This window comes from Grammomys surdaster, unplaced genomic scaffold, assembly GCF_004785775.1.
Source record: "Grammomys surdaster isolate TR1022 unplaced genomic scaffold, NIH_TR_1.0 310, whole genome shotgun sequence".
Taxonomy (NCBI): Eukaryota; Metazoa; Chordata; class Mammalia; order Rodentia; family Muridae; genus Grammomys; species Grammomys surdaster.
In genome coordinates this window covers 165,649-177,281 of record NW_021604729.1, presented here as the reverse complement: position 1 = coordinate 177,281, position 11,633 = coordinate 165,649, and the positions used below count along the sequence as shown (strand labels likewise).

Here is an 11,633-nt window from a genome sequence, read left to right as displayed (position 1 = left end):
TAGCATAGCATAGCATAGCATAGCATAGCATAGCATAGCATAGCATAACATAGTATAGCATATGATAGCATAGCATAGGATAACATAGCATAGGATAGCATAGCATAGCATAGCATAGGATAACATAGCATAGGATAGCACAACATAGCATAGGATAGCATATCATAGCATAGGATAACATAGCATAGGATAGCATAGTGTAGGATAGCATAACATAGGATAACATAGCATAGCATAGCATAGCATAGGATAGCATAGCATAGGATAACATAGCATAGCATAGTATAGCATAGTATAGCATAGCATAGGATAACACAGCCTAGCATAGGATAACATAGCATAGGGTAGCATAGCATAGCATAGCATAGCATAGCATAGCATAGCATAGCAAATTGTTTAAGAAAAAACAAACAGAATATTTGCTAAATTATATGCAGGAAGTTCCCCATTTCATAGGTATAGCCTACATGGAGGAATGCATATCAGAAAAGTGGTCTCTTGAAGGACAAAGAAGAATGTCAAGAGATAAGAAAATGGTAAAGACAAAAATAGGAAAGAAACAGGGACTTCAGACCAGCCCATGTATACTTTTTGGTTGGTGGCTTAGTCTCCGGGAGCTCTTAGGAATCCAGGTTAGTTGACACTGCTGGTCTTCCAATGGGGTTGCCAGTTCCTTCAGCTCCTTCAGTCCTTCTCCTAACTCTTCCATAGAGGTCCCCGACCTCAATCCAATGCTTGGATGCAAATATCTGCATCTGTATGTTATCAATATTTAATATGCCTACTTAACTATCATTTTTTAGTTATATATTTATTCATATCATCTTATACCAATTATCATAGTACTTTGGACAAAGCAGAAATCTTTTTTCAATCTACCATAATTTATCAGAAATCAAACCTAAATATTAAAACCAAATAAAAACCACAGACACACACAGTTATAATGTACTGGGAACTATGAACCATGAGGACACTGCTAAGCCTCTCTTTTAGAATCATTTTATATATTATCCTTAGTTATTTGCATGTTTTATACCTTTTGTAAGTTTTGAGCATTTATTGTTCTATTCCACAATGTGTGATATAATGCTGGTCTAATACAGTGGGCTCCTGAATGAGGAAAAGGAAATACATATGTGTCTACAATGCTATCTGGATGGTGCTGACTGGGTAATACCCTTTTTGTTCGAACCATCTGCTTCTCACTCTAGAAATAGCATAGGATACTTACAACGAATAGAATGGTAATAGCACCACACTGCATACCATCTGGAGAATAGCCACAAATGAATTCTCCATCTAAAAGGAAGCCAAATATGAGGAGAATGATTCCAGTTGCTGCTCCCAGGGCACTAAGTAAATTCATCCCCTGGCTCATTTTTATCTGCAATAGAATCAGAAAATAAAAGACTTAGGCCTGCCTTGTTTCACAGACAGAGCAGTGGGGGTGGAGGACTGGAGAGATGGATTTTCACAATGCCAAGAAACCATATATACATATATATTTACCACATATACAACTCATTCTGTGCCTGGATTAACTTCCATTCAAATAGAGGTAGCTATGGCCTATTTAAATGCTAATTTAAAGACTGTGTTTAACTAAACCTTGCATTTCTCCATTACTTTTATATCTCCCTAAAAATTACCAACTTTAGGGCTGATGAGATGGTTCAGCAGATAAAGGCACCTGCCACCTGACAACCTGAATTCTATCCTTAGGACCCACATGGTAGGAGAGAACCAAGTCCTAAAGGCTATCTTCACAGGTACACTGTGCATGGAAATGTATCTCCCCCATCCCCTACATACACATAGCTAATAAATAAAGGCAAACACATTTTAAAATTACAAAATTTTAGGATGTTCTTTGATACAAATAGCTTACTGACTTATTACTATCTAATGTCTTTGTTTCTTTGAGTAAGATAGAATACTCTACTCCTACAAATATACATAGATCAGCAATGTATTCTTTACTCCTGGAATCTGCTTGTGATTTAATTAGGTTGTGCACAGTGTGCTTTTCCTGTGAGTCAAGCAATAGCCTGTTAAAGCATCTGGCAACCAGTAGGCACCAAAAATATTCATCAAAAGAACAAATGAGAGAATGACTAGATTACTGAGACCTACTCTGCATTAACAACTGGGGACCAAGGACAGAGTCACTCAAGAGTTCTGTGCCTCAATATCTTCATGTAGAACATGAGACTCTGAAATGATAATCTGGAAAAGTGTACCAATATGAATGGCTTCTAATTCTATGATGATTTTTGGAAAATTACTCAACAATTATAGTTTTTAATAAGGTAGACATAGAACTCACCAGAGTGTCTGTAGTGTTTCTTCTCAGAGCAATCAGGAAGGCCCCAGAGTTAATGAACTACAAAAAAGAAAAATAAAGAATAAATATCCTAATGATGGACATGATAAGATGATGCTGAGGGTCTCTCAGGTCAGGGCTCTGACCACTTCTTTCCTATGCCTTCCTTTTAAGCTCACAGAAACCCCAGGGAATTGAGGAGGGTGAACCACTTCACAGAGTGAAGGAAAAAAAAGGCTGGATCTTTAGTCTGAGCCACCTCTTTGAACAAAAGGATGTTTCTACCTTACTGGACTTTCATATCCTTATCCATTTTCCTGTTGTTGATCTGTTATTGGTATCATGACTCAGCTTCCAAATGCCTAGTGTCAACAGTTTATAAGCACTAAGGCCATATAGTTATCATAGTTCAACCAGTTTATTCTGTTGAATGGAAACATAAGGCACAATTTCAGCCAGCAGACTGATAATTGAGAAAAAGAAAGAAAAAAGAAACTGCACACACCAATTTTCATGGACGTGGGTCAGTTATGGCAGCTTCATTGTCTAGCAGAAACTTAAAATCTGAGTTCAGCTGGGCTGTGTTTAAATTTCCTGCCTCTTCCTCCAGACACATTAGTAGACCTTCTGATCTTCTGACAGAAAATGAAAACCTCTTCCCCTTTTACTCAGACACCCCTGTTCCCATCCTTTGTAGATGCTTTAATTAGGCAACACCTCATCCTTTAAGACTTAGTCCAGCTGGAAATGGCTCTTCCTCCAGACACATTAGTAGACCTCCCAGACCTTCTGACAGAAAATGAAAACTTCTTCCCTTTTTACCTAGACACCCCTGTTCCCATCTTTTGTAGATGCTTTAATTAGGCAACTCCTCATCCTTTACGACTTGGTCCAGCTGGAAATGACTCCAGACACTGCCCTTTTCTCTGGAAGCAGCTTCTGTGTCCTGTGTCATTTGGTATTTCTCACACCCTATGAGGAATTGCTACTGGGGACTGGCTTCCGAATCCTCACACCCTGCCCATTCTCTGAAGCTAAGTAGGTACTAAGCTAATAGAGATTGCACACTATTAAATAAGCATCTCTTTGTGTTCAGACACTTGGGAGCTGTCTCTGTTCCTTCACTTTCTGCAGAGTAAAGTGCTTATCAGCATCAGAAGCAACACCACATAGATGTAAGAAGTATGCTGATCTCGTGGCATGATTTCTTTCTTATTAGACTAATGCCTACTGGAGGATAATCACTGTACTAAAATTTGGATCCTCATTGTCTTGCTCTGTGAATATAGTTTATCATATGTTGCAAGTAACTTTGGATGAGATTAATGGACTATAAAACCACCATAAAACCTAAAGGAATATTCCCTCCAAATTTCAAGGCCCAAAGATGGGCTACCATCAACTCTGGTGATTCAATAGAGCAGAGAGCTTGCTTCAATTGACATAAGGGTGATGTCTTAGTGGCATTTCCTGCAGATTCACACACCCAAATCTATCTTGTTTCATAACTAAGAATCCATTCACTAACATACTTTAGTATGTTACTTTAGTATGCCTGGTTGACATACTTTTACTTGAACTAAATACAATATACTCACCAAAGCAGCACCCCAGAAAGGATATCCTGAGAGAAATATAAAAGGAAACCTTGGGTATGGGTTTACCAAGGTGAAAAGAAAAACAACTCCAATTGAAAAGTTCATGATTCCAAACAGGATCTGGGTGGCCTGCAAATAGAGAGGAAAGTCAGCACTCGTTGGGGATGGGGCTAATTCTACATAAATCATTAGTTCAAGGATTTGGCAGTTACCCTCTTTATAGCCAAGAGAAGGATAATGAATGTTCCTTTATGATATCCCTTGATGGTTTCTTACCCCCACTCCTATCTGATAATTACTAAGAGGAAAATGAGTCTAACCCAGTGCTCCCAATCCCAGGGTCAGCTGCGCCATGAGTGGAAGCTTCCACGTCCTGTTCTTGTCAGTTCATCAGCACCTATGTATGAATGCTTTTAAATTACTGAATCAGCCTGACCTCAACTGGACACCCAGGGAAATTCTCTTGTGTAGGGGGAAGAGCTGATACTAAAGTCTGATTCTCTAATTGGTTCATGATTGTGTCAATAAAGAAGGCAGAAGCCAAATACTGAGCAAAAGGAAAACGATTTCTGGATCCTGAAAGGAAGCGAAGGGATGCAGGAAAGGAGGAGGTGGAGAGGGGAAAGAGAGAAGATGGTGCGACAGCTGGTGGGGTTTGGAGAAGCTAGTAGAGAGGGGCCTTTGTATTGCAGACAGCAGCTCTCAGATTTCCTGGATTGGGGGGATGGTTGCAATTGAGTTGGAGCAAGGGGGACCCGGAGAGGTCAGAGTACGGGCTGCAGCACTGGGCAAGGAAGTAGTATGTTTTTAAAATTACAGATAACACTCTTGAATGTGAATGTTTCTCTGAGCCTTTGGAAGCAGTGCTGCATTGCCAGCGCAGAGCATCCCTCATGGACTGTTCGTTCCCTTTCCTGTGCTTGTGAGGAACATTCTCCACATCCTGTTAATGGTAGGCAGGGGGTTGATGGGTGCTAGAGAAGCCTGGTAAGAATGACAAAAAGAGCAGAAGGCTTATGGCTGGAGGTCATGTCTTCTGTGACCTTTTCTGTACACTTACTTGGTGAGGTCTTTTGACACTATACTAACATTGAGTGGCTGAGTCTTAAGAGCTATTGTGTGCATTTTCATCATATCAACATGACTATTTCTCTTGAATGTACGACTACAAGCTTATATTCTGGATGTCTTAAAAATGGGTTCGCTTTCTACCTTTAAGCCTGATTTCCTGACTTCTTTTTCTCTGTTGTTGATGCTGTTATCTTTCTAGGCCTTAGGGTCTTCTGGTCATCTGTTCTTTTCAAGTTTCTTAATAGCAACAACCCCAGAGTAGCTAACTTTTATATTATCTCTACTCATGGAATCATGCATACTTCTGCCAGCAAGATGGCTCAGCAAGTAAAGGTTTTTGCCACTGAGCCTGACAGTCTGAGTTCAATCCCTGGAACCCACATTGGTAGAAGGAGAGAATGGACTCTTGCAAGTTCTTCTCTGTCTCCATATATGTGCTATGGCATGTGCATGACCATGTATACACACACAAATGAATAAATACATATAAAAATATAAGCAGCAATCTGGCAGAAGAATTAAAAAACTACATATTTGACTTTTATCCCATTTTTCTGTTGTAGACACCACTAGGGTGCTTTTTTTTTTTTATAGCTTTCACATTTCTCCTACATGTTGGTGGCTATGTAGAGATATTCCTCCATCACCCATCATCACCTAGAGCACTCACTGAGTTTTTTCATGTAACAATATGCAAATGAGACTCTTCATGCTTCCTCTTGGCTTGTTAGCTAATTTCTTGTACTACAGAACACTATTCTATTGTATTGGTATGACCTGACTAATTTGTCAAGCAGGTTAATTCTTTTATTAGCCTTCTTAAATCTTTTAAGCCTAGATTGACCCCACCCAGCTCTCTTCCTCTGCCCCCTCCCTGTGCCTCCTGTTCTTTAGCTTCCAGAGTTTACTGCATCTTTTCTGTTTCTGTGTCCTCATTTTATTTTTACTTGTTGAAATTCCATGATTTCTTCAGAGTCCATATGAAATATCCAATTCATTGTGGAATGTGTTCATTCCTTTTAACTGGGGCAACTGTTCTATCAGTAGGTATTCCCATGCCGGTGTCACCATTTATGATTCTTCTAGATACTCCATTGAAATAGAATTCTTAATATTTTCATGGTCTCATTATTTTCACATGAAACTTTTGTTTTCCTAAGTGAGGAAAAATTAGCTTGTTTTTTTTTTCTGTAAAAGTAGCATCCAATATAGTTGCTTGCACCTACTTCAGTTTCTGTTAAAGCAAACTATTTCATTCACGCTTGAAGTCCATCACATTTGAAGAGATGCTGAAGCAGATTACATTAGTTTCATTTCCCCACGTGTCACAGAATGATCTTTCTTTTTGTCTGGTTTTATTTTATTCTATTTTTCTGTCCTGGAAAGGATTATGTTCTATTTTCCATTATGAGAGGCTAGTGTTCAAATGGAAGAATATTCTCCAAGATATGTGTAATATTACTACCTCAAACATATCTGATGACTTTCTACCTAAACTTTATCTTAAGAAAGGTTTGATAAATAGGAATAATTCTTGTGGAATGACAAGTTGATGGATGTAGAAATGAATGTTTGCCAGGATCCATTTAACCCTAGACAAAGAACTTCAGGCAACTAAGGCTTTCTGAGAAAGGGAGAATTGACCTTTTCTAGTGAAAACCCCACCTCCAATCAATTATCCAAGTACAATTGGTCAGCAACACTAATAAAACTCAAAAAGTTGTATTTATATATTTAGGCATTTATACACATATGTAAACAATAACAAAGAAAAAGAGACCACAAGTTTGAGAGGGAGCAATAGGGCAGGGGCCATGAATGAGGTTGGAGGGAGATGATATACTTATGTTTTTAATTTAAAAAATTAAAGAGGCTATTCTAAAGATCTTTATACTTATATGTATATATAAACATATATATCTGAATACTATGTAAAACTATGAGTTCTGAGGTCTGCTTGGGAAACTGTAAAAGTGTATGTTGCAGTTTCCTAAGAGAGGGAATCTGGCCTAACGTCTACTTCCTTTTGCTCCCTGAGATTGATTAGAAAATTCTCAAAGATAATTAGTTTTGTGGCTGTGATTTTTAAGAGTTCAGGAACATTGAATTATTCATCTTGTATTTTCCTATTCACAGAATCTTGTTCATAATTCATGTAGAAGCACAATCCATACTTCCTTAATTGAGTGGCAATGACATATGGAGTTGATTCCTATTGGACATTGTGTGCCACCAGATATTACACATAGAGAGACAGTTTACTTACCCCTAAGATCGCCAATTTTCTAATAAGGATTTTCTGCACTCGGTTTTGGGGATCATAGGCTGTGGCTGTAAATGCTGTTGTTTGGTTTTCTGGAGTGATGATCTCTGGAGGAAGCACCAGGAACATGGGACTGTGCACATTTTTTGAATCCATGATGGTACAGTTGGTTTTTTCAAGTGGAAGACGAGGAAATAGCTGGTACTCCCATTTAGACCATGTTCGTTCCCTGTACTGAAGCTGTCTAGAGCACCGGCATTGTTGTACTCTGGCTTAGAATTATAGAACCATAAAGTCACAGAGTCATAGAATTTCAGGAATGGCCAAGAGCCTAAAGATAAGAATTAAAGTGACCATGTCTGTGTATCTGTTTGGAGAAGGTGACTAGTAATCTTGGTTTGATTAGAAAATACTGTGTCCTTGGCAAGTCACATACTCCTCTGTCCTCACAACTACGTCATACACACACACACACACACACACACACACACACACACACACGCCTGTCCAGTCTTTTAGTTCCCAAGTTTCTAGTTTTTTCATTTTAGGTGTAGAGAGGACAAACCCTCTCAAGCCTTAGAACTAATCAGTCATTTTATTCATGTTGACTGTCACTTAAAAGGTTTTTTGTGTTTTGCTGTCAACCTCATTTTAGCAGACTTATATATATATACCACCCTAAAGTAGAGTGGCTTCAAAGAACTACAATTTTGTTTTGTGGGCTCTCTGTCAGTTACATTGCTAGTTTTTCGGGCTAATACTGTTCTATTAACCCCTGCCAAGTTTTCTCACACATCTATGGTCCACTAGTGGATTATGCAGAATTAGATAGGTGAGGATAGCCTCAGTCATACATCTTCATCAGTGGATCTGGCTGCCAAATTGCAAGGTCATAAATGAGCAGAAGAAAGAATATGTTTATTAAAGTATGTGTGTGTGCACATATGTGTGCGCATGCATGCACTCCTGTTTTTGTGAATGTATGCAATTTGTGTGAAGGTACATGCAGAGGCCAGAAGAGTTCATCAGATCCCCTGGAGCTAGCTACCAGCAATTTTGAGCCGCTCCATGTGTGTTCCATGGAAGAGCAGCAAGTGCTCTTAACTACAGTTATCTGTCCCACTATGTTGTCGATCATATATGTATGTTGTCATGCTCTGTTATTTTCTATTGATCTTACATCTTTCTTAATTAAATTTTCTGTCAAGACCAGCCTCTTGGTAGCTGAAGGTTCTATCCATATATCACAGTTTCTTTTTGAGTGTATGTTTCTTACATTTAGCTCAAATGGACACAGAGGCATGTTTATGGTTATCCTTCATTGAAATCATTGGGCGTTTGTTTCATTTCCTTTGAGTTAAGTAATATTTGGGGCAATATATTTTGTAAAGCACTGTATGACCTTCATTACCCATGTTTTAACTTTGCTGTGGGCCTTTTTAATTTTATTTTTCCCCAAGCATGGTAACATTCTCTTAACTATCTGATAAATGGACAAATTACTTAATTGTTTATGTTTTAATTCATTCAAGCTACTTCTTATGATCCACCACAGGACTCAATCCTGGGAGCATGAAAATCTAGAATTAATCCTAAGCAATTTTTTAAAAGTTAATAAGCTATTCTTTGAGAATTTCATATATGTATCCAGTGATCATTTCTATGTCTCATTCTCAAATTCATTTATTTAGTAGTTCTAGGTTCAAGATAAAGTTACCTATTAACGTCTCTGTTCATATTAGCTTACATCTTTATTGAAACATATCATGTCTTCTTTGGACTGTTGATGACATAATAAGGACATTTTAAGTGGATTATAATATTCTTGGTCTGTAAGTCAATGTTGGTAATAATAGAAAATGCTATTAGTCAGCATTACTTCTTACATTATTTCTTTTCTATCTATTATGGTCAAATATTTTATCTCGATTTATTTCCATAGATCTTTTAGGCTGTTTCTTTATAAGCTTAATATGTATTTATGAGCTTAACCATAAGGACTTGACAGTATCACAATGAGTTACTGCAACTCTTACTGTCCTGTGGTTCTGTGTGGAGATGGTTGCTTCCTAATAGACATGTCAGGTGTGTTCACACGATTGGCATATCTGAGCTCAGCTTTAGAAAGCTTCATAAATCCTTATGTATCTCATATTCTAGCATTACAAAATCTCCCTCCATGAGAGGCCCTCTAACCTTAAAGTGGTTTATGAATGATTGAATACTATGAATACTATTATGAATAGTATTATGAATACTATTTTTTAAGGCCTTAATATTCCCTAATCAAACCTTTATCTTGTTGCTACCTGTTCTTGGGAAACTATGATGATACAAGTGGTCAGACTGAGTTAAAGGCTTCATCTCTTGCTTTCCTTGCTGGGTGATTATAAGAAAGGTTCCATGTTCTTTCATTTATGTCATACTATAGATGAAGCTTACTTTTGTTTTTAAATTTCTTGTCTTTCTATTAAAAATTGTTATCCTTCCAAAGACCCATATCCAACCCCTAGAGAATAAATAGGACAGTGGCAAGTGTCCTTTGCCTGGAGGTCTCCAAATCCTCTGGGTGTCATTGTCACTTTAAATCACAAACAGTAAATCTATATCTTATTCCACAAAGGACTGTGAAAAACCCATTATTTCTCCCAATGTGTTCAGCTCTGTTGGAAGAGCTACAAGGAGACAAGAGAGGAAGAAAGTAGCTGGGGTTTCTGTTTATCCTGGGCTGATGCGTTTAGTGTTGACTCTTCACACTGTGCTGTCCTGCTGGTCAATGGACTGAAGCCTTATCACCTTTACGTAGTAATGCTACAGCATTCAAGCTGTATAGATTATTTTAAAATAAAAATGGCAACTTTTTTTTTAATAGAACCTCCAAGAGCAAGTACTAGGGATTCCCCACTGGCTGTGTCTTCTGAGAAAACACTTTGTAATCCCTAGTCACTGACTGGTCAGGATATCCATATAAATGCTCTCTGTTATTGTACTCCCTTTGTGACTACCATGGATTTTGCTGTCAAAAAAAAAATTGGTATTTGATTTATGAGGACAGAGTTTTGTTGTTTTTTTTTTTATGCCCTTGTGCTTTCTACCATCTAAGAAAAGGTTTATGTTAGTATGTTTGGTCCAACATAATTAAGTGCCTGAGATTCGGTGATTTAAACAACACAATTTTATTTGTAATTTTAGAGAACATAAAATACAAAATATGAGTGCCAGAAAACTTATATTTTTAATTTTTTTAGATTATAATTACATGTCTCCCTCCTCTTTGCTCCCTCCAGTCTCTTCCATATATCCACCCTTGTTCTCCTTCAAATTCATGGCCTCTTTTTTCACTAATAGTGAGTATATTTCTAAATATAACTTGTTCATTCTATATAATGTTACTTGTATGTATGTTTTCAGGGCTGACCATTTGCCACTGGGCAACCATTTTGTGTGCCTTTTCTCTGGGAAAGACCTTCCTCCATTCCCAGATTTCACCAGTTGCCTATAGTTCTTTGTTTAAGGTTGAAGCTTTACCTCATTCAGTTTGGCATGTCAATTGGTACCATCCTCATTCAGTTCATGTTTGGGCAATCATATTGGTAAGACTTTGTGAATATAACTTCTGATGTTACTACATGACACAGGCTCACAGCAAACTCCTTGATTATGTGGCTTTTTACAATCTTTTTACCCACTCTTCCACACTATTCTCTGAGCCTTATATGGTTTTGTTTTGTATATGTTTCCACTGAGACTATGCTCTACAAATCTGCATTTTGAGTCATTATGGTTTTCTGTAGACAGAGACTGTTGCAAAGGGAAGTTTCCTTGATGGGACTATACTTGTCTGTAAGCTGGAACTGACTTGACTATCCCTTCCCTGAGGACTAACTTTCATGGTGCCAGAAGGCAGGCACCATGTAAATTTCTAAAAGAGGGAGGTAATCAACAGTCCTAGCAAGCTATGATGCCAGTGAACCACATCAATAATCAGTATGACACAGTAATCCTAAAAGTACAGTAGTAGTACACAAATCTTGGTGGAAACAAAAAGCTAATTATATATAAGACCAATTCAACAGGAGGGAAACCATTCTTGATTCTAGAAATCTAGTTTTCAGACTGGTGAAATCGTGGCTATAGGGAGATAATATGCAACTTCTAATTTACTAAACTAGCCCTAACAACTAATCCCTAATAACAATCTATAAATGATTGTTTTTATACCTGCAAACTTATGTTTTTATGGTGGTTCTCTTTTTGGTTGATTTCTTTTGATGCCTTAATATGACATTTCCTCAGCTCTCTGGGTATCTTTATGCATAGTCTCAGTCTCTCTCTCTCTCTCTCTCTCTCTCTCTCTCTCTCTCTCTCTCTCTCT

General features: G+C 37.8%; 1 protein-coding gene across 1 annotated transcript in view; it reads right to left on the bottom strand.

Moving 5' to 3' along the window:
• Ms4a5 (membrane spanning 4-domains A5) overlaps positions 1–7,428 on the bottom strand; it is an 8,053-nt gene extending 625 nt beyond the window's left edge. Inside the window, exons 1-4 of the mRNA XM_028777471.1 lie at positions 7,262–7,428; positions 3,925–4,053; positions 2,330–2,386; positions 1,235–1,387 (exon numbers count right to left, since the gene is read on the bottom strand). Of these exons, the coding sequence (XP_028633304.1) occupies positions 1,235–1,387; positions 2,330–2,386; positions 3,925–4,053; positions 7,262–7,414 (492 nt within the window). The 5' untranslated portion in view covers positions 7,415–7,428. The remainder of the gene's footprint in view (positions 1–1,234; positions 1,388–2,329; positions 2,387–3,924; positions 4,054–7,261) is intronic.
• Between the last annotated feature and the right edge of the window lie 4,205 nt (positions 7,429–11,633).